The 23198-nt window shown below is 50.2% G+C and overlaps 1 protein-coding gene across 10 annotated transcripts; it reads left to right on the forward strand.

Annotated features, from left to right (window-relative positions):
* Positions 1-1688: 1688 nt before the first annotated feature.
* Positions 1689-19180, forward strand: LOC102462327 (protein CLN8-like). Of its 10 annotated transcripts, XM_089777074.1 has the most exons (5): positions 1690-1997; positions 3945-4031; positions 10122-10265; positions 15556-16205; positions 17515-19180. In XM_089777074.1, exons 4-5 carry the CDS (start codon positions 15663-15665, stop codon positions 17836-17838), a joined length of 867 nt encoding a protein of 288 aa, XP_089633200.1. In that variant the 5' UTR covers positions 1690-1997; positions 3945-4031; positions 10122-10265; positions 15556-15662; the 3' UTR covers positions 17839-19180. The 10 variants fall into 10 exon arrangements, with proteins under 10 accessions (XP_089633202.1, XP_089633200.1, XP_089633197.1 ...); XM_089777071.1 differs by lacking the exon at positions 3945-4031 and having other exon boundaries at positions 10099-10265; XM_089777073.1 differs by lacking the exon at positions 3945-4031 and having other exon boundaries at positions 10104-10265.
* The last annotated feature ends 4018 nt before the right edge of the window (positions 19181-23198 follow it).

Here is a 23198-nt window from a genome sequence, read left to right on the forward strand (position 1 = left end):
TTATTCCCCTGTGGCGGCCTGGCTGAGCAGCGCAGAAGTCAGCCGAGCACCACAGCGAGCGGTGAAGGGAGGGCGGGAGTGATGTGTGGAGTGACAGCAGCTTCAGGCCCCACCCCCTGGCTGTAAACAGACCCTGGCCGGGGAGAGGGCATGAAAACGAGGGGGAGAGTAAGGTGGGGGACAACTGGGACGCTGCAGGATTAGTGCTGGGGTGAAGGAAAATGGTGCAGGTGCAGCTGGAGCTCATAGGCAGCCGCTTAGCCGGGCTGCCACGTGGGAGCAAGTGGTACAAACAGCCGTTTGGGCTCTGCACTCCCCATGCAGGAGGAGGAGGAGAAGAGAATGAGAGACAGAGAGAGAGGCAGGAGATGGAGGAGAGCTGAGAGAGAGAGGGGAGAGGCAGTAGGAGGAAGGGAGCGAGAGAGAGATGGAGCAAGAGACCGAAGGCTCAGGAGAGAAGACTGAGATAGAAAGGGAAAAGGACGTGGAGGAGAGACCTGAAAATCCCGTTTTATGACGGGCTAATTGGCAAGTATATAGTAGATTTCTATAAACCTGAGATTGCACATCACATTCTTTATTGTACCTCACAGTAATATCATGCCACCCATACATCTCCACTGCTGCTAGCAGCAGCACTGTCTTCAGAGCTGGGTGTCCAGCCAGCAGCCTCTAAACGCCACTCTTCCTTCAGAGCTGGGAGGCAGGATACTAGATTTCATGGGAGAGATCAGACTTTTGTAGTCTGTGACATGATTTTCCGTCATCAGAAATGGAAAAGTAAAAGTAGGATGGTTTAGTATTGCCACATCTACTTTTGTGCTGCTACTGGCAGCAACTTTGCCTTCAGAGGTGGGTGCCTGACCAGCCAGCATGGATAGTGATCTACTTTATGGCAAAAATAGTGGATTTCACTATCTATGACCACTCTCTCAAGCCCACTTTCACACAACAGCATCACCATCAGCAGCACAGCAGTAAGGTGACAATACCATTACCTCTCTGCAAGAGGCTTTGGGTCAGAGACCCCAGTTTGAGAAATGCTGTGATGAAATCACACATTTTTTGTGAATTGGTCATAACATAAATAGAAAATTTTGCAGAATTTCGAACTAGCGGTTTGTATGTGTAGCTCCTATTGAAGTTAATTCGAACTAATGTCTGTTAGTTCGAAATAACCCTATGGCTTTCTTCTGGGGAGGGCAAGGCAACAAGCCTCCAACAGGGAGGCATCAGGTCTTGGTCCACCCCTTCATAGAACCATAGAGATCAGTGTATCATATAAGCAAATCTTTGTAAAACGGAGACAATTTAATATTAACGTTTCATTGAAAGGAATGAGAGAGTCAGGAAGGCCCACACCAGGGAGCCAAAGAACACAGTTGTAGTAACTGTCTCTGGAGCCTTCAGAGTGTACCCTCCATGAGGCTGGCTGGCTGAAGATCTGTCTCCAGGGCAAAAAAAGCCACTCTCTGAGTGGGGAACAGACCAAGAAGGATTCTGACAGAGGACACCGAGGTGGTTCAGGCAGTTCACACAGGAGGGTGTCTTGGCCGGAAGGCTGAGTAGCCGAAAAGGCTGATAAACTCAGGGAATGCAGGCACAGGCATTTGGCCAGATGGGGGCGCTCATAGTAGGTGAGCACCAATTAATTACAGGATCATATAAAATCAGCTTCCCTCTTTCTATATGATGTCGGTTTAAGCGCCAAAGTTAGGTTCCGTTAGTAGAAAAAATGCATGAAGCCTAGTATGAATGGAACTATACAGTTAAAAAAGAACACGGCAGGGCTTTGCTAGGGCAGCGGAAGTGCAGAGTGAAAGCGAAAGGAGATTCAGCTGGGTTTCCGCTGCTGCCCAGCCAGCGCAAGCGAGAAGCTGCACAGAACAGCATCTCCAGCGAACAGCAAGAGGAAAGTTCGCGAGCAGCAAGACTGGGGGTGGGCGTCAGGGGGAAGAGCAGATCGGGCACGGAGCAGTCTGCGGGATAGATCTAAGGTAAGTGGAAGCGATGCAGACTGGGGGAGGCTGCTGCTAACAGCCCGCCACGCCCCGTCATGCTTGTGACTCCCGATGCTTCCCAACAACCACCTCTCGCCTAGCGGTCCAGGCTCCTTCACCCGCCTGCCTTTGCCCTCCCCACCCTGTTAGCCTAAATCCTCCTCCAGACAAGCCCCAAATATCTTCATTCCCCTAACTCACGTCAGTACCCTAGTCCGCACCGATTCCCCAGTTTCCTGCTTTCTCCAGCCCCCCACCCAGCTCTGGCTCATCCCTCCTCCAGGGTTCTGCTTCTGCAGGGGACACAGGACAGCTCCTGCCGCCCTCATCCCTCCCCCAGCCCTTGTGAGACACCCAGAGAGGCAAATCTGTGGCTACCGATTCACAGAAATGACCCACCCTGAGCTGCACAGAACCTGGCTGCTCTGTTAGAGGTCCCCTTCCTATACAGCCACAACCCCCCCCCCCCCAGGAAGAAAGCCCTAATAACAATATGGTAGACGGGGCAGCCCTAGACGAGCTGCCAGCAACTGGCGCCCTAGGCAAACCATGCAATCGTCCCCCGCAACACCAAGGGCAGATATAGGCTGAGGTTTTTAGTAAACTGGGAAACATTTTGCCCGTATTTTCCATTTAATGTTTTTTAAGCGTATTCATTTAAACAGGCATCATTATTCAGTTTGTCCATCCACCAATGTTTCTGAGATCAGATTAAAATAGAGACACGGAATTTTCAGAATAGATTTGTGCACGACAGTTAGACGATATTTCAGTACAATTTCAAATAAAAATGCATTACAAAGGTTAATTATAATTTTTATTATTACAAATCCAAAATAGTACATTACACTATCCTGCTTTAACTGCCATTACCACCACATCGTATGGGACAGGGGGGCTGGGGATGGAGTTTTGTGGCTGGGAACAGGGGGCCAGGGATGGAGGTCTATGGCTGAGGAGAAGGGTGTGGGGAGAGGGAACAGGGTGCCAGTGGGGGGAGAGAGTCCCCTGCACCCACCTCCTCCCAGAATTCCCCCCATCCCGAGGGAAGCCGGTGTGCGCCTCTCCGCGCCCCCCCCCCCCCCCCCCCGTGGCACGGGGAAACCCCTGCACGTTGCCTCTCCCAGGGCTGACCTCCCCCCCCGCTGCACAGGGGAAGCCAGCACGTGCTTCCCCCCGGGCCAACTCCCCACGCTCCTCCTCCAGGGCCGACTTACCCCTCCTGTGGCACAAGGAAGCCTTCCTCCAGGGCCGATGCCAGGAAGGGGAAGTGGCAGGGAATTTGGCGCCCCATTTAACTTGGCACCCTAGGTGACTGCCGAGTTTGCCTATAGGCACTGGCCACCCCTGCTAGTGCATAGAGCTGAAAACACAGACCACAAAAAAGTAAGGATAATAATAAACAAATGCTAAATAAGGCCATGTGTCTGGCCAGGAGGGAGGGTAGAGGAGGGGACTTGGGGCAGGGTGTCAGAGCAAGCTGGGAATGCGGGGTCTTGGCAGGGGGAAGGGAATGAGGAGAGATTGGGTGTGGGGTGTGGGCATAAGGCGGGACGCTTACATGGCTTGGCACCCTGCTGCAGCAGGGAAAGACTCCAGGGAGCATGCCCTGCACCCTGAACCCGAAAGTGTGCCGGGCCATGGTTGCGAGTTACTATTCAGAGCCGGGGCCCTGCTCCAGCAATATGTGGAGCTGGGTCTCTGCCCCGGCTCTACCTGGAGCGGGCCTCGGACCCCCCCCCCCACCCCGCTGGCCCTCCCGCGCATCGTCCCACCCTGCCCCCAGAGCATCCCCCTCAGCCCCAGACCATCCCTGCCGTGCGCTGCTCTCAGCGCAGCTCCCTCTCACCGGCTGTTGCTGCTGCCATGCGCCACATTGCAGGTGGGTGGGGATGCACCTGGGCGTGACATGACATAATGGCCTGGGATTTTAAAACTCTTCAGCGCAATATTGCGGGGCGTGGCTGGCTCCAGGTTCGGATTCCGGGATCTGAATGCAGACTCCGGGCCCAGCAAAGTGGAAGGCAGAAGGTAGGGAAGGGGCTTGTGCAGTGGGGAAGGGGCTTGTGCGGAAGGGGGAGGAGGGAAGAGGAAGGGACTTGTGCGGAGGAGGAGGAGGAAGAAAGGGGAAGGCACCAGGAGACAGGGTGGAGGAGAGACAAATGGCAGGGGCCCAAGTGCAGACAATGAGGGAAACGGCAGGAAGGGAGGTGTCAGTGGGAGGGGGGACAGGGTGATGCTGGGAGAGGAGAGGGGAAGGGCATTGGGAGCTAGAGGGGGAAGTGGAGGTGCTGGGAGAAGGCTTGAAAGAAGGGGTGGGCATGAGAAAGATGGGGATGGAGCAAGTCATGTGTGAGGGAACAGAGGGGCAGGAGGGGAACGGGGGCAGATAGTGGTGAGGGGGTGGGCATCAGGGAAAAAGAGGGCGAAGGAGGCAGGGGCAGTAAGGGAAAGGGGAAGCACCAGGAGGGTGCAGGGCTAAGGGAAGGTGCAGGTGCCAGGAGATTCTGGGGTGAAACAGAGGGGTAGACACCTGCAGGTGAGGGACCAGCACCAGAAGAGAGAGGCAGGGCAGGTATGTAGGAGGGAGATGTTGAAAGAGGGAATGAGGAGGGGTAGCTCACTTGATCAGAGTGGGGCTACTGGAGGAGTGGGCACAGGGGGGAGTGAAGGGCTGGTGGGGGGCAGGTCGCAGGAGGGCTGAGGACAGTGAGAAGGGCAGGAGTCAGGACTGCAGAGGAGGGTGAGGAGTTGGGGGCAGCAGGCACCAGGGAGCTGATGGAGCGAGGAGAGGATACATGGCAGCAGAGAGAAAAGGTAAAGGTTTAAAAATATTTATTAATAACTTGGTATGCTGCCCACGGCCAGTTTGTTTGTGCCCCGCGGTGCAGTTTGGGTTTATGTGGGGATCAACGCATGGCTGGCGAGTGGGAGCCAAAACAAAAAAGTAGTCAATGTAATGATCTTCTGTTGATATGCATTTTAGTATTTAAATTCTTGGACTGTCATTGCTCATGAAAAGTGCTGTCACATGGGTAGAAATCGGGTAAAAATTGCATTTTATTAATATCTGCAGAGCTGACTTAAATGGGGCCTGTGTGTTATGTAGTCTTGCCTTAAATTTTGTATTCATGCCTGTCAGTGCTAGAAAAGCTATTTGTATATATTTGCTTGCATATGCAACCACACTTAAGTTGAGGCCCTCAGCATGTTCTGTAAGTGTCAGTGTGGTCCCTGGGGCTTCCAAAATTGAGTTGCCCTAGCTCATCGCTGACAGGTGTCTGTCTAACCTGGTCTTAAATATCTCCAGTGATGGAGATTCCGCAGTCTCCGTAGGCAATTTATTCCAGGGTTTAACCACCCTGACAGGCAAGAAGTTTTTCCTAATGTCCAACCTAAACCTCCCTTGCTGCAATTTAAGCCCATTGCTACTCATCCTAACCTCAGAGGCCAAGGAGAACAATTTTTCTTCCTCCTCCTTATGATACTCTTTTAGATACTTGAAAACTGCTCTCATGTCACTTTTCAGTCTTCTTTTCCAAGGTAAACAAGGCCAATTCCTTCAGCCTTGCCTCATATCTCATGTTCTGTAGACCTTTCATCATTTGTGTTGCTCTTCTCTAGACTTTCTCCCAGTGTCTCCACATTTCCTGAAATGTGGCACCCAGAACTGGACATAATACTCCATCTGGGGCCTAATGTAGATGGCTCATTCACTGCCTAGGGGACATGAGACTGGGCGGGTTAATTTCCAGTCCTCCTGTTTATTCTTTTCCTAAGCCAGGAGGGCATGGCAGTTCTGATGGGGGCTCTGCAGGAAGGCAGCCCGCACTGCCCCCTGCCTGAAACCTTGTGCAGGTGTTAAACAGCTGTCCAGCCCACCCTAGAGGTGACTGCATTTTAGCGTGCCTGAAGCAACACAGCACCAGCAATGGACAGGAGAATGGCTCCCGGGCATGGCTTGCTCGTGACTGCTTCAGTCCCATTGGATGGGCCTCGCCTCTTTTCTTCCCCTCCCCCGCTTTGCAATGGGGCTGTAGACTCTGGGGGGAGAGGGGTGGAGGCAGGAAGAGGTGTTTCCTTGCAGCAGATGTACACACGTCTCTGTATTAATCATTCTCTCATTGAAGTTTTTAGCTTTGTATTGAGTCCTTTTACATGAAAACTTTGTATTACGTCTTGGTAGAATAGTCCCTAGGACAAGTGAGGCAGAGACTGTCCCTGTGGGGTGAATGAGGTGGGAAGGTGAGCACCACTGGGCAGTTGCAAAGGTTGGAGAGGGGATGGAAGCCAGATCCAAGATCAATGAGCCCTGAGAAGTGGGCCCATTGAAAGGAGACTGGACCTGTGGATGCCTTGCGGGTCAGCAGCAAGGGCCTGCTTTGGGAAGCCCCCTCTTTGGAGGTGAATGTGGCAGCATTGAGACACCACCCAGAAGCAGGCAGTAACTGCAGATTCATGGGACGGCTCTCACAGATCTTGCACATGCATAAGATGATAGATTTACGGGGGGGGGGGCGGGCAGTGGCATAGTGAGGCAGTCGGGGGGGGTCAGTTGCCCCTGGGCACCATGCTAGGGAGGTTCCAATTTAATCCCATTCTGCTCCCCCCCCCATCCCTTCAGCTCACATGCACCTATTCCGCCTGCCGCCGGCAGCTGGAGCCTCCTCCCTGCCTCTCTGCTCCAAGCCCGATCCTGCTCCAAGCCTGACCCTTCTTCATCTCCACTGGAGGGTTAGTGCATGTGGGAGCCCAGCCCCAAACTGTAGGGGGGTGGGGAAAGATGCGGTACAAGTTCTCCTCAGCTGTGCACCAGGTTTGGGGCCATGCCACATGGTGGGGGGGGTACAAATTTTTCCTTTGCCCCCGGGCATGTAACACCCTCGCTATGCTTCTGGTGGCACATCCAAACAAGCCACATGAACTCAGTACAGGTGCACAACACAAAATCCATTCTGCTCATGGGAGGAAACTCTTAGGCTATATCTACACTGGCAGCTTCTTGCACAAGAACTTCTTGAGCAAGGATTCTTGTGCAAGAAGTCTTGCGCAAGAACAGGTCCACACTGCCATGTGTGAGCTGTGCTTTTGCAGAAGAGCATCCATGGCAGCGTGGATGCTCTCTTGAGCAAGAAAGTTCTAATGGCCATTTTAGCCATAGGTGTTTCTTGCGCAAGAAATCCCTGCTGAGCATCCACACTGCCGTCTTGCGCAAGAGAGTTTACACCTGTTAGAAAAGAGTGTAGCTCTTGCGCAAGACACCCTTTCTTACCGCGCCATACTGTAAATTTCCTTGCGCAAGAGCAGGCAGGCAGTGTGGCTGCTCTTTGGGTTCTTGCACAAGGACGGCTGTACTTGCGTAAGAAGCCGCGAGTGTAGACATAGCCTTAGAGGGAACACTTCCCCCAGTCTCTCTGCCCCCGAGTTAATGTCACACACATTGGGTTAATGCAACTGCAGGATAGTTGCATGGGGAGGTGTTGGTGGGGGTAAACTAATCCCTGTTGGTAGGAGGAAAGTGGGAAAAGTCCTTCGAGAGGGGTGACATGACACCTTTTACTTCTGGTCATGTGTCCATCTTGCCCTGAGCGTGTTGCATCCAGAGGCCTGGCTAATGGGGGTCAGGGCGAGGTTAATGGGGGTCAGGGGATGTGGCTAATGGGACACCACCAAAAATTATACAAATCTGCCAACCCCAGAGGAGGAGTGCATCGGCAGGTTATTTTTCGTACGTGTTTTTTTTGTTTTGTTTTTTTGCTCAACAAAAATTGCTGTGGGGCCCCATTGAAATTGTTTGAATTGGGCCCTGCACTTCCTAAAGCTGGCCCTGGGGGTGAATGGGTGGAGAGCTCAGTTTCTTCCCCCCACCCATGTAGGCCAGGCTTCCCACTGGCAGGGCAGGGAGGTGGGGGAGTAGAAACGCCGACTGTCCCCTCCAGATTAAACTCTGTCATTTCCCCAGCAGGCTTGGGAGGGCCACAGGGGAGAGAGAGCAGCAGTGCATGGGGGGCAGCAGAGCCTGAGCGTGCCCCAGGTGGGGGAGGGGGAAGCAGCAGAGCCTGCGCCGGGTTCCCTGCAGGCGGCAGTTTTAAAACACTGAGGTCTGGGAGCGGCTCCTGAGCTCCAGCCACCCCTCCCACTCACAGCAGCAGCGGTCACTGTAAAAGCTGCTGCCTGCACACGTGGAGGAGGAGGCTGTGCAGCACCGGAGGCCCTGTGAGACAGGGGCCATCCTGTGGGCTGGGGAGACAGCCGCAGTGGGCTCTGCAGGGGGTGGGGGAGCAGAATTTTTGGGGGGAACCCCGGGATTCCGTGGAGCACTGTTTGGGAAACACTGCCCCAGGGAAAAGTTGTTGAGCAAAAAAAAAAAGGAGGCTTGCTCCTTTAATCTTTTAAGAGCGGCCACTTTGAATTCTGTTCTCTCCACGGCACACCGGTGTGCAGTGGAACACATTTTAAGAAACGTTGCTATACAGGGCCTTCCTCACCCTCCACCCGCCACCTCCCCCGGCTGATCTGCATGGAGGGAGGGGCTGAAGCTGTGGGGAAAAGGGGTTACCAACTCGCCTAGACAGATGGGCAGGACGCCATTTACTTCAGTGATGTCTGGTGTGAGAGATAGGGTTGCCAGGTGTCCGGTAGTCAACCAGATAGTCTGGTATTCAACCGGACAGCCCGGTTTTTGGGTCCTCTGTCAGGTAAAAAAATTCAGAAAATACCGGACATGTGCAATGTCTGGTATTTTCTGGTTTTCCGGCTGGGCGCCCAAGGGAAGCCTGGTGGGGGTGGGGGAAGTGGCTGGGAGGTGGGGCACAATTGGCGCTGGGAGCCTCTGGTTGCGTGTGATGCCTTGGGAGGAGGGGAAGCCCTGTACGTGCTCCTGAGCGCTGTTCCAGCATGTTGTGGAGCCACACCCAGACTCAGTAGTGCTTTGCCGGGACCGTGTGCTGGACAGCCAGCACCTGGGATCTGCACGTGCCTGGGTCAGTCCCGCACCCCACCGGCTGATTTGCCCCCCCCCCTCGTTCCCTTCCCGGTCGACTGGTTCTCCCCCACTTCTCCTCCGATCTTCCCCAGCTAGCCCCGCTGCCCCTGCCCCTGCCAGCCCCACTTCCGGCAGCCAGTTCTCCTCTCTTCCTCCTGATCTCCCCTGGACAGCCCCACTCCTCCCTACCCCTGCACCTCCCGCCAGCCCTGCTTCCTGCCGACCGGTTCCCCCGCCTGATTTCCTCCGGCTAGCCCCACTGCCCCTGACGACCCCCCAACTCTCTCAGACAGCCCTGCTGCCCCTGACCCTCTCTCCCTCCACCAGCCGTGCTTCCTGCTGGTTGGTTCCCCCACCCGATTTCTCCCAGACAGCCCCACTGCCCCCTGACCTGCCGTCCTCCCCCCAGCCCTGCTTTCCACTGGCCGCCCTTCCCCTCCTCCCGGCCAGTCCCCCGGCTGGTAATTTTTTTAACTCACCTGGTAACTCTAGTGAGAGAGTTGTCAGCCTGAAGCAGAGCCTGAGGAGCCGTATTGGCTGGAAGATTCCAGAGTAGCAGCTGCTGGGGGCTGGATGCTGAGCCCAGGGGAAACTACTGAGCGGTAAACAACTTTGACCTTGGTCTCCGCTCATAAGAGTGATAAGAATGTCATTGAGCCAGTGTCACATTACTGAATTTGAGTGAGGCAGCCGGATCACTGCTGCACCCATTGGGGCGTGGGGTTTGTTGGTCCCAAAAGTAGTATAAAGGGGGCCATGCGAGATGTCAAATAGAAGCTTACTGTCTTCTAATTTTATATATGCTATTCATGTAAATGTATAATGTCTTCGTGTGAAGTTATAAGTATGTACTTTGTGTGAGTATTAAATATTTCTTTGTGTGTGGTTGAACAATGGGCAGAGCTTGGCCTATAGACATGCTAATTAGCGAGGCTCTGTGGAACAATAGCACTCAGTGGGCCAAGGACACACCTCGGGAAAGAGGAATGACACCTAAGGGCTACCAGCAGGGAACACAGGGATAGGCCACTAGCCAGGTGACCTGCTGCAGCCAAGAAGTGACCAGGAAGGAGGTATAAATTTGCCATGTTGCCATCTCCATTTTGTACTCAGCTCAGCTCAGCTCTTCATCCCAGGGGCAGCAGTGCAGGGATCGAAGAGCTGGAAAGAACTGTGGACCCATCCTGACCTAAGATGTGCAACAAGGACTTTTAAGCCAGCAGTTATAACATCTTTGCTGCAAGCCTGCATCGAGAACTGGGAGATTCGATACATGTAATGTATGATACTTTAGCAACCTTACTCTCATGCTTTTCTTTCTTGTAGTAATAAATCTTTAGATTGTAGCTTCTAAAGGATTGGCTCAGCGTGATTTGTGGGTAAGATCCAGAGTGTAAATTGACCTGGGAACTGTGGCTGGTTTCTTGGAACCAGACAGAACTTGTTCGGGGAAGGTGAGATTGGGTTCTAAGACCCCTTACCTGTGTATGAGGCCTGGGGCCATCTGGGGCACGGATATTGCTGAAGTGTCGGAGGGGTTTTGCTCGCGAGGCTTCAGGCAGGCAGCTGAAGTGCTCTGTGGGACTGGTTTGTGGCCTATCTGGGAAGGTCTCCAGTCTGGGGGCTGTAAGGAGCCCAGAATTTGAGCAATTTGCCCTGAGCGGACACCCTCAGCTGTGCCCAGACCCGGCCCGGTCCGTCACAGCCAGGTACATGCACACCTGGTAAACAACTGTAGTATAGCTAGTATAAGGAGTTTCATGTCCAGTGAGTCTCACCAGGAACCTAAATCTCAAAGGGTGTCCTTAATCCCTCTAGCTGGAGCCATGTCCGCTGTGGCTGGGTACAAGGTAACCGGAACAGTACTTCCTGCAGACTAAATGGGTGTAAGCATTTCCAAGTACCTGTTACTTTTTTATGCATTGCTCTGCCTGTATTTATTGGTTTAATACTTTGCAGTAGCTGTGTAACCATTTGGCAGTATTGAGCCTGTAACAGCAGTGATGTAGCGAGATTAATAAAAGCAACTATCTGTCCCTAATCGACTCTGTCTTGAAGCGAATCCACAGCCCTGTTGGGGCCTGGCCCTGGGCCTTGACATCTCTCTTCCACTTCTTCATATACAAACTATATATTATTTACAAGGCTTCCTGTCTTTTGTTTCTCTGGGTATGTCTACACTACAAAGTTAGTTCGAACTAACGGACGTTAGTTCAAACTAACTTTAATAGGTGCTACAATAGCGTTCCGCTAGTTCGAATTTAATTCAAACTAGCGGAGCGCTTAGTTCGAACTAGGTAAACCTCATTTTAGGAGGATTAAGCCTAGTTCGAACTAGCTAGTTCGAATTAAGGGCTGTGTAGACCCTTAATTCGAACTAGTGGGAGGCTAGCCCTCCCCAGGTTTCCCTGGTGACCACTCTGGCCAACACCAGGGAAACTCTATGCCCCCCTCCCGGCCCCGGACCCCTTAAAGGGGCACGGGCTGGCTACGGTGCCCATGCCAGGTGCAAACCTGCCAGCACCCAGCCAGCATACCCTGCACCTGGCACGGATCGAGCCAGCCACCCAATGCCCCCCAGCCCTCCCCCTCTTCCCGGGACCAGGCTGGCGGCTCCCGGGAGCTTGCCCGGGACCGCAAGAAGCGGGCACCCGCCTGGGCTAGTGCAGACATCGTGGACCTTGTCCACGATCTCCGCACTAGGCACAGGAAAGTGGCCGGCTTGGGCAGGAGAGCTGCCAGCCTGGCCACCCAGGAACAGGTGTGCATGAAAATCAAGGGGGTCCACTGAGACCCCCCGACCCTGAGCCCTGAGCTTACAATGGCCATCCTGGGTCAGACCAAAGGTCCATCTAGCCCAGTAGCCTGTCTGCCGACAGCGGCCAACCCTAGGGACCCTGGAGGGGATAGACCGAAGACAGTGACCAAGCCATTTGTCTCGTGCCATCCCTCTCCAGCCTTCCACAAACCTTGGGCAGGGACACCACTCCTACCCCCTGGCTAATAGCACTCCATGGACCCAACCTCCATGACTTGATCTCACTTCCCTTTAAACTCTGTTCTAGTTCTAGCCTTCACAGCCTCCTGCAGCAAGGAGTTCCACAGGTTGACTCTTTGCTTTGTGAAGAAGAACTTTCTGATACTAGTTTGAAGCCTGCTACCCATTCCTTTCCTTTGGTGTCCTCTAGTCCTTCTTTATGGGAACTAATGAAGAACTTTTCTGTATGCACCCTCTCCACCCAACTCCTGCTTTTAGAGACCTCTATCCTGTCCCCCCTCCGTCTCCTCTTTTCTAAGCTGAAAAGTCCCAATCTCTTTAGCCTCTCTTCATATGGGACCTGTTCCCAACCCCTGATCATTGTAGTTGCCCGCCCCTCTCCCAGCCTCTCTCTTCCCCTCTCCCACCGCCTTTTCCCAGTCTCCCCCAGTTTTGTTCAATAAAGACAGATTCCATTTTTGAACACAATTGTCCTTTATTTTGTACATCAAGAAAAGGGGCTAGGGAAGGGTAAGTGGAAGGAGGTGAGGGAGGAATGGGGTACGAGCCCCCGATGGGGAGGACTGGGCTGGCTCTGCGGGCTTCTGGGGGTGGAAGCTCTCCTGCAGCCCCCCAATTGCCCCCTCTCCCCAGATGGCAGCCTGCGGCAAGTGCAGCCGGGCTGATGGCCAAGTGATGTGATGTGCCCAGTGTGGGCACTCCAAGCCAGGACTGGTTTTCAAGCGGGGCACCCCTGAGAACTGTCTGTCCAGGGTGAGGGTCGGGTCCCTCTAAGCACAGCCCTCGGCTAGCCTGAGACAGCATCTCCACGCTCTAAGTCCTCCTCTGATGCCCTGCCGGCACTGCTTCCGGCCATCCTTAAGCCCTGTTCAGGGTCCACTTAATGTGGACATGCTAGTTCGAATTAGCAAAACGCTAATTCGAACTAGTTTTTAGTTCTAGACGCGTTAGTTCGAATTAGCTTAGTTCGAATTAACTAATTCAAACTAAGTTAGTTCGAACTAACTCTGTAGTGTAGACGTACCCTCTTTGAGTGTACAAGACTTACAAACGTGCACAGAACTGTGATGCTGCAAACTTAGTTAAAACACCTCACAGAAAAAAAGAAGTGGAAGAAGCAGGGATATCTTTTTTCAGTTTCAAACCATTAATTTATTCTTATGAATTAATACAAAAAATATTTAAAAGTTCTGATTATAACAGACCAAAATTACATACTTTTGGGTATCAAAGGTTCATTTATTATGTTTACATAATCAGTAATTTTTCTAGTCAAAATATTACAGTAAGTGTACACAGATACTAAAACGGGTGGGCAATAAGCAGCCTGTAGGCCACTTATTGCCTGCCCCTGCTATAAATCCAGGGCTCCATTCTTATTTGCCTTGACTGCATTCCCAAGAGTTCAAGGCTCCTTCATGTTTTCAGGCAGTGTAAAGTGGCTTTAAAGTAACTGAGAATGAAGCCCATAGTGGGTGATTTGTTACAGCTTTGAGCTGTACCCTGTAAACTGTATATTCAATCCTAAAGACTCTTAGAATATTTTTGTTGTGTTTTGTAACTAGTGTCAGAGAGTCATAGAGGCCAAGTCTGTTGGCTCTGGCTTGGGTGGTGGCACTAACTAGTATTGTAAATCTTGCGGTTCAGGCTCCCAAACTCACCCTTCACCTTGCATTTCAGAACCCAACCCGCATCCTGAACAGCTACACAGCTGTTCTTAGTGCCATAGCAAAAGCCTCAGGTTGTGTCTACGCTGGCACGATCTTGCGCAAAAGCGGCCGCTCTTGCACAAAAACTTACTGCCTGTCTACACTGGCCGCGTGTTCTTGCGTAAGTAAACTGACGTTCTAATGTATGAAATCAGGGCTTCTTGCGCCAGAACTCTGACACTCCCGCTCAGGAATAAACCCTCTGGCGCAACTGTTCTTGCGCAAGAGGCCAGTGTAGACAGTAAATACGAATTTCTTGCGCAAGAAAGCCCTATGGTTAAAATGGCCATCGGAGCGTTCTTGTGCAAGACAGCATCTACACTGGCATGGATGCTCTTGTGCAAAAGCACATCTCTTGCGGAAAAGCACATGCCATTGTAGACGCTCTTTTCTGGAAGTTTTTGCACAAGAACTCTTCCACAAAAGAGTTCTTGTGCAAGAAGCTGCCAGTGTAGACGTAGCCTTCAGTGTGTAGACTGAGGCTCAGAGACACACAGGTTAGCAGCTGTTCAGGCTCTAGGAGGAAGGGAGGGAGGGAGGGAAGGAGGGAGGGAGGGAGAGGAGCAGGGACGGAGCATGAATTCCCTGATTTATGGCATTCAGAAAGTACTGGATGTCAGGAAGAGTAGAAAGTGCAGGTTTCCAGTTACCCAGGGTATGTCTACACTACCCCGCTAGTTCGAACTAGCGGGGTAATGTAGGCATATCGCACTTGCAAATGAAGCCCGGGATTTGAATTTCCCGGGCTTCATTTGCATAAGCGGGGAGCCGCCATTTTTAAAACCCCGCTCGTTCGAACCCTGTGCCGCGTGGCTACACGGGGCACGAACTAGGTAGTTCGAACTAGGCTTCCTAGTTCGAACTACCATTACTCCTCGTGGAATGAGGAGTAACGGTAGTTCGAACTAGGAAGCCTAGTTCGAACTACCTAGTTAGTGCCCCGTGTAGCCGCGCGGCACAGGGTTCGAACGAGCGGGGTTTTAAAAATGGCGGCGCCCCGCTTATGCAAATGAAGCCCGGGAAATTCAAATCCCGGACTTCATTTGCAAGTGCGATATGCCTACATTACCCTCCTAGTTCGAACTAGGAGTGTAGTGTAGACATACCCCCAGTGCGCGAGGTGTGTGGGAGAGAGGAGCAGAGAGAGGATCCGTGGTCAGCAGGTGGAACCCTAGGGGTGCACAGGCTGCAGGCTGCCCACCATTGACAGCAATGCAGCCACCTGAGATGAAGGAGAACCACATCCCGCCCACTTAATTAGCCTCATTAACACAAGTCCTACAATTGACAGGTACTTCTTTTGCCCATGAATGCTCATGAGTCTTTATATTTTGATTAGTCTCTAAGGGCTTGCCTACCCTAGAAAATGATTTCACAATAATTTATTTTTAAATAACTCCCAAAATAACTATTTTGAAATAATGTGTCCACACTACAGAGAAGCCTTGAAAGTAGTCTGAGGCAGGCTCCATTAATGTGGACGTGCTGCCTAGACTTAGAGCCACAAAAGCACTGGGAAATAATTTGTCTGAATTACTCTGGGGAACAGTTGTTTTGAAAGAGCAGCACTGGCGTGTCCACACTAACACTTTCAAAATAACTATTTCAAAATTAGCATTATTCCTCATGGAAAGCCGGAGTTATTTTGGAATAACTATTGGTAGTATGGACACTCTGCTTGCTTTTTTCAAAACCGGGAGTTATTTCAAAATAACTCTCTAGTGTAAACCAGGGATAGGGTGCCACAGGACCACTCGTTGTTTTTGTAGTGAAACTCGTGAGCTTTTATAAATGGGGAGATCATATCAAAACACAGACACAGCCATTCTCTACAAGTCACTCTCTCTTTCTCTTAAATTGCAGGTGGGTTTCTGCTCTGTGTAACAGCCCAGGCTCAACAGCCTTAAAAAAGACCAACGAGTGGGTGAGGCGCATCAGACTACCTCCAAATATTTTGAATTATAAATGAAATGAATCTTGCAAATGAGAGTGCAACTTTCAGAGACATATTTGACTGGGACTATATTCTCTGGAGTGTTCGTTTAAAGTTACTAGCAGCTGGCTTTTTTATGTACCTGGGAGTATCTTTTCTAGCTCACTGGCTGTCATCATGGATCAGTGCCAGTTATCCTGCTTTGTCAACAAAAAAGAAGATTGAATGGAATATAGATATCACACGTGGCGTGTTTGGAGTTCAGTGTTCTATAGCTGGGTTCTGGGCCTTGCTTATAGATCCAGTTTTCCAAGCTGACAAAGTGTATTCACAGCAAAATTGGAGCTGGCTTCATTGCTTAGTAGCCTCTGGCTGCATGTTACTTGACGATGTATATCTTCTTGTGTTTGATATTGTTTTCAGGACACGTAATATGATCTTGTTAGTTCATCATTTTTTTGCTTCTGGTGCACTTCTTGGTCTGATAATTAACATAAAGTCTGGACACTATCTAATCCTGATAGGACTTCTGCTTGAGATGATCACTCCATTAAACTGCCTGACAACATTGCTTAAAATGGTAAGAACTTTCTGTATTAAGTATTGGTAAAAGATGTTTCCACTATAAACTTCACATTGTCTCTCCCTTAAAAAAAACTTGCAAAAAATGACCACCAAATTGGGAGATTATTTCTGGGATCATGGTAGAATTCCTCCCCACCCACAACTTGAAGTTATTGGCCATGAGAATCCTTAATTAAGGCACTATGGCCGAGTCTCTGGCAGCTGTGTAGCTAAGGGTATGTCTAGACTACACCTCTCTATCAACAGACAGATGTAGATTAGGCACATCGAAATTGCTAATGAAGCAGGGATTTAAATATCCCATGCTTCATTAGCATAAACATGGCTGCCGCTTTTTTCGAAACAGAGTTTTTTTCGAAGAAACAGCAGTCTAGACATGGATCTGTCAAAAATAAACCCTTTTTTGAAAGATCCTGTATTCCTCAAAAAGAGGTTTATAGGATCTTTCGAAAGGCTTTATTTTTTGACAGATCCGCGTCTAGACTGCTGGTTTTTGTTTATTTGGGGGTTTTTTTCGAAAAAACTCTTTCGAAAAAAAGTGGTGGCCATGTTTATGCTAATGAAGTGCAGGATATTTAAATCCCTGCTTCATTAGCAATTTCTACATGCTTGATTTGCATCCCTCTGTTGACAAAGGGATGCAGTCTAGATGTAGTCTAGAAGAGTCACAGGAATAAGCAGGAAAAGGGTGGAGGCTGCCTCCTCTCCTGCTTGTGTTCCTGGCCCAAGAACTCCAAGCCACTCCTAATTTAAGTTCTCAATTTTGGGGTGTGGCCCCAAGAGTGCAGATTCCCCTTAGTTGGGATTTTTCAAAAGGTTCCCCCCTTTTACCAGAGGGGTAGGAATGGGGGCTTACTTGCTCTCCTGACATGCTCTGCTCATACCCAGAGACTGCTGAACCAGGGTCCTGCCCCGGGTTCCCCACTGTGCCTCTCTCTCTTAAATGGAATAAGAGCCATGGGTGGCTCTTACCACATTTCAAAGGCAGTGGTGAAGCTGAGATAGCGAGCACCCCGCCCTGCTCCTCCTTACAACAATTAATCGAGTAGTCGATGGAAATTCCATTGAAATTTAACATCCCTAGTATGCACATAGCTTGTAACATGGTTTAGAATTCTTCTTGACAAAGTTGCTACGTATATGTGGCATCTCTTAGTACACAAGAAAAACGATTGAATGTCTATATGGCAGTTTACACTAAACACACCAGTAAAGCTAAATATCTACTTTAGTTATAGAAAAACTGACTGCCTTATCTTGAAGCTGGAGTCTCATTTCTCTTTCTTTGTGTTTGTCTCTTCCAGACTGGCAATGCTAATACTCTTCTGGGGAAGGTAAACCGATGGGTGCATCTTCATATTCAACACTGCCGTGTGGTCCTTACTTATCACATGTGGTGGGTGTGTATTTCCAACTGGAATGATGTGGTGGAAAATCTGGGACTTCCATATTTTATTGTCTTTTTGATGGGGCTAAGTATACTTACATTTATAATGAATCCATACTGGATATACACATCGACTCCACGACTCTTTGGTCCAATTGACACAAACTCTCCAAATACAGCTTTGAAAAAAGGATCCTCTGGAAAATTAAATAGTGAAACATTCCAAAAGAAGAAGATATAGTTTTGGAAGATTATTGTTTAATAATTATATTTGATTCTTCCATTCTCTGTTTTACTGATTAAATGTATGCTTCTTTGCTGTTCAACAGTTTCCATCAGGGCTTTCCATGCAGTACTATTTTGCATATAGACAATTATTTTTGCATATGTTAAGGATAACTTCATGTTCAGCAATCAGGAATAACCATGGTATAAATTTCTCATATTAAAAAACGAGTTCGTACAGGATTACTTGTTGTTTTTTAAAGTTACAGATCAACATGGCTACCGCTCTGAGAATTCTCATATTAAGACTTTTATAATGGAATAGGTGAAAACTGCCCATTTAATTATTACAGATTATTAATACCAATGCAACTTCACAAAAATTGTCTTTTATGCAGGTATGTCACAGGGTATGCACATCCCATCTCTCTTTGGGGGTGGAGTGGGGGTAGTGATATTACCTACAGCCCACTGTACTCTGCCTGACTGTCTGAGGGTTCAGGGATGTACGCCCTAATGGCCAGGGTCAATATGACTGCCATCGGCATTCAGGGCCATGTGGCCTAATGAACATAGTTGAGTGCTACCTAAAGGGGGTGGTAAATAGGAATAGGACCCAGGTCCACCCTACTCCACCAGGTTCCATCCCAGGCCCTGTCAACGGTGGGTGATTACAACATGCAAACCTTACTTGGCTGGCAAATACCACTCATTCTGCCTCCCTGGAGCACTTTCTCCTGAGTCTCCTGGAGGTGGAGTTCATATATCATTGGCATCTCTGGATTCCCTGGCATGGGTGGATCACTGGAACTCTGACTTTTGCATATCGACTGTAGGTAGAAGGTTACAAGACTAATCATAACATAAGAACGGCCGTACTGGGTCAGACCAAAGGTCCATCTAGCCCAGTATCCTGTCTGCCGATAGGGGCCAGCACTAGGTGGCCCTGAGAGGGTGGACGAAGACAATGATCAAGCAATTTGTCTCCTGCCATCCCTCTCCAGCCTCGAAGCCAATGACATCATTTTATCCCCTGTCTAATAGCCTTTTATGGACCTAACCTCCATGAAATTATCTAGCTTCTCTTTAAACTCTATTATAGTCCTAGCCTTCACAGCCTCCTCTGGCAAGGAGTTCCATAGGTTGACTACATGCTGTGTGAAGAAGAACTTTCTTTTATTAGTTTTAAACCTGCTACCCATTAATTTCATTTGGTGTCCTCTAGTTCTTCTATTATGGGAACTAATAAATAACTTTTCTTTATCGGCCCTCTCCACACCTCTCATGATTTTATAGACCTCTATCATATCCCCCCTCAGTCTCCTCTTTTCTAAACTGAAAAGTCCCAGTCGCTTTAATCTCTCCTCATATGGGACCCATTCCAAACCTCTAATCATTCTAGTTGCCCTTTTCTGAACCCTTTGCAAAGCCAAAATATTTTTTTTTTGAGGTGAGGAGACCACATCTGTACACAGTATTCAAGATGTGGGCGTACCATAGTTTTATACAGGGGTAGTAAGATATTCTGGTTTTCTATTCTTTCCTAATAATTCCTAGCATCCTATTTGCCTTTTTGACCGCTACTGCACACTGCGTGGAAGTTTTCAGAGAACTGTCCACGATAACTCCAAGATCCCTTTCCTGATTTGTCGTAGCCAAATTAGCCCCCATCATACTGTACATATAGTTGGGGTTATTTTTCCCGATATGCATTACTTTACACTTATCCACATTAAATTTCATTTGCCATTTTGTTGCCCAATGGTGAGATATTCTTTGAGTCTTTTTCTGTCTTGACTATCCTAAACAGTTTGGTATCATCTGCAGACTTTACTACCTCACTACTTACCCATTTCTCCAGATTGTTTATGAATAAGTTGAAAAGGATTGGTCCCAGGACTGACCTTGGTTACCCCTAGTTACCCCTCTCCAATCTGAAAATTTACCATTTATTCCTACCCTTTGTTTTCTGTCTTTTAACCAGTTCTCAATCCAAGAAAGGACCTTCCCTCTTATCCCATGGCCATGTAATTTACACAAGAGCCTTTGGTGAGGGACCTTGTCAAAGGCTTTCTGAAAATCCAAGTATACAGGCAGTCCCCAACTTACGCGGATCCGACTTATGTCGGATCCGCAGATACGAACGGGGCTGCCACAGAGTACACGGACTGCGGGACCTCGCGGTCCTGCCGCCCGTGTACTCTGGGGCTTTCTCTGCGTCTCCCTGGTCTGCAGACCAGGAAGACGCAGAGCAAAGCCGCGGAGGGGCTCGGGCAGCGGGGCAGCCTTGGACTGTCAGCATGCCCCTCTGTTTCCACAGACCAGCATGAGCATGTAGTACTCCAAAAGCATATCTGGAGTCGGTAAAGATGTTGACCCGTTTTCCCTCTGATAGTTCAAGCGCACGGGTCAGGGCTACCAGTTCAGCAAGCTGGGCAGATGTCCCAGCAGGCAAACCCTCGGCTCCCACGGTATCGTGGAGGGTCACGACAGCGTAGCCCACCCTCCTTTGCCCGTCTACAACAACACAACTACCATCAGTGTACCACTCACAATCTGCATTAGGGAGCAGTTGATCCTTTAAGTCCGGACGGCTGGAATATTGGGCATCTATTATCTTCAAGCAGTCGTGCTCCTGCTGCTCTGTCTCCGGTAAAAGAGTGGCCGGGTTAAGGGAGGGACAGGTTAGCAAGGTCACTTCGGGGTTCTCTAAAAGCTTAGCCTAATACCGAGCTACCCGAGCCTGGGTGAGCCAAAGACCACCCTTAGCGTCCAGCAGGGCTTGGACCATATGGGGAGTATACACTTGCATGACCCCCTCCCCCCCCCAACGTCAGCTTCTCGGCTTCTTCAAGTATTAAGGCTGTTGCTGCGACCGCCCGTAAACATGCAGGCCAGCCTTTGGCTACTTGATCGAGTTGTTTGGAAAAGTAGGTCACGGGTCGTTTCCAGGTGCCTAATAACTGAGTAAGCATTCCCAAGGCTACCCCTTTTCGTTCATGTACATACAGTTGAAATGGCTTGGAGAGGTCTGGCAGACCCAGGACTGGGGCTTCCATCAGTTTTCTTTTTAAAGTTTTAAATGCTTGGTCGGCTTCTGTGGACCAGTGAAAAGGGTCCTGATCTGTTCCCTTAACACATTCATACAATGACTTAGCCCACAGTCCAAACTCTGGAATCTATATTCTACAAAAGCCTGCCATACCCAGAAATGCCCTGAGCTGCTTGCGACTGCGTGGGGTGGGAATTTGGCAGATGGCTTCTTTTCTTTCATTTGAAAGCTGGCGCTCCCCTTGCCGTATGTGGAACCCCAGGTACTGTACTTCTGGGAGTGCGATTTGAACCTTACTTCACGCTACCCAATATCCTCGGAGTCCAATAAAGTTCAGGAGGCTCATGGTGGCTTTAAGGCAGGGGGTTAGGCCCACAGCGGCAATTAACAAGTCATCTACATATTGCAGGAGGAGTACATTGTCCTCATAGTCCCACTCGGCCAGGTCTCTGGCCAGGGCCTGGCCAAAAAGGGTGGGGGAAGTTTTAAATCCCTGGGCCAACACTGTCCAGCAAAGCTGTTTCTTAACCCTTTTTGTGTCTTCCCACTCGAAAGCGAAAATCTCCTGAGATGGCGCATCAACTGGAATCGTGAAGAAAGCATCTTTGAAATTGAGAACCGAAAAGTGGGTATACTCTCTTCCTATTGAGGCCAACAGTGTGTACGGGTTTGGAACAACGGGGTGCAGCATCTTAACCCGTTCATTAACCGCCTTTAAGTCCTGGTCTAGTCGGTATGTGCCATCCGGCTTCCGGACAGGCAAGATGGGGGTGTTCCAGGCTGACTGACATTCCCAAAGTGTACCGCAGCTTAAGAACCGGTCTATAGTCTCCTGCAACCCTTCTCTGGCTTCCCTCTTAATCGGATACTGTTTGATCCGCACCGGGCTTTTGCCTGGGAGGAGCTGAACGCTGACAGGGGTTTGGTGTGTGGCCTTTCCCAGGACCCCTGATGACCATACTAGGGGCTACACCTGATCCTTCCACTGGCTCCACTCAGGGGCTTGCACGGCAGAGGGCTCAGCTGCCAGAGTCATTATCCAGGCATTCTCGGGGGGTAAGGTAAGGGTTATTTTATCCTGGGTGAAATGCAGGGTGGCACCTAAGCGACAAAGCAGGTCCCGTCCCAGCAGCGGCGTTGGGCACTCGGGGAGATAGACCAGCTTGTGAGTTATAGTTCTGTTTCCCAGAGTGCACTCTGCTGGGGCATACACTGGACACTGGGCTCCTTTTCCTGTGGCACCCACCACAGTGAGGGAGTCTGCCACGGGCAGCTGAAGGGGTTGGTTTACGGCAGTTCGTGCCGCCCCAGAGTCCACTAAAAAGTCTATTTCCGAATTTCCCACCCTCATTTTTACTCTGGGTTCCGGGGGCAGGATGATCCGTTTCCCCTGACACCCCTATTCATGAGTCTCTGCTGCCATCACGGGGGCACATTCTCTTTCGGGGCATTCATTTTTCCAGTGTCCCTCTTTTCAACACAAGGCACACTGGTTGCGACCCAGACGTCTTCCCTGCAGGCCAGGACGCCCGCATCCATGGCCCCGTCCTCTTTCCTGTAACCTTCCCCTAGCACCAGCCTGTACTGCAGCTACCATCATTTTCACTTGCTTCTTTTCCTTTTCTCCCTCTCTCAGGGTATGTCTACACTACCCCACTAGTTTGAACTAGCGGGGTAATGTAGGCATACCGCACTTGCTAATGAAGCCCGGGATTTGAATTTCCCGGGCTTCATTAGCATAAGCGGGGAGCCGCCATTTTTAAATCCCCGCTGCTTCGAACCCCGTGCAGCGCGGCTACACGGGGCTCGAACTAGGTAGTTCGGACTAGGGTGCCTATTCCGAACTACCGGTACACCTCATTTCACGAGGAGTAACGGTAGTTTGGAATAGGAACCTAGTCCGAACTACCTAGTTCGAGCCCCGTGTAGCCGCGCTGCACGGGGTTCGAAGCAGCGGAGATTTAAAAATGGCGGCTCCCCGCTTATGCTAATGAAGCCCGGGAAATTCAAATCCCGGGCTTCATTAGCAAGTGCGGTATGCCTACATTACCCTGCTAGTTCGAACTAGCGGGGTAGTGTAGACATACCCTCAGGGAATAAGCCCTATTTGCAGTTTCCAGCATCTGTGCCCATTAAGTCCTCCTTTTTCTGTAATTTCCTTTTAATATCAGGGGCTGCACAGCTGGTAAAGATCCCCTTTATAATTGCCTCAGTTGCCCGGTCATCGGGATTTGCGTTAGTATTTTGCCGGATGGCGTCCCGAATCCGCTGCAAAAAGGCAACCGGACTTTCCTTTGGTTCCTGTATTAACTCATATGGTTTTG

The sequence above is a fragment of the Pelodiscus sinensis genome, chromosome 3, assembly GCF_052426305.1.
Source record: "Pelodiscus sinensis isolate ZL-2025 chromosome 3, ASM5242630v1, whole genome shotgun sequence".
NCBI classification, from domain to species: Eukaryota; Metazoa; Chordata; order Testudines; family Trionychidae; genus Pelodiscus; species Pelodiscus sinensis.

Bases quoted from the DNA above. Each gene is read 5' to 3' on its own strand.
- LOC102462327 (XM_089777076.1), top strand. From the start codon at position 15,663: ATGAATCTTGCAAATGAGAGTGCAACTTTCAGAGACATATTTGACTGG. The intron at 16,206-17,514 runs GTAAGAACTTTC...TGTCTCTTCCAG, and splicing joins TGACAACATTGCTTAAAATG to ACTGGCAATGCTAATACTCT.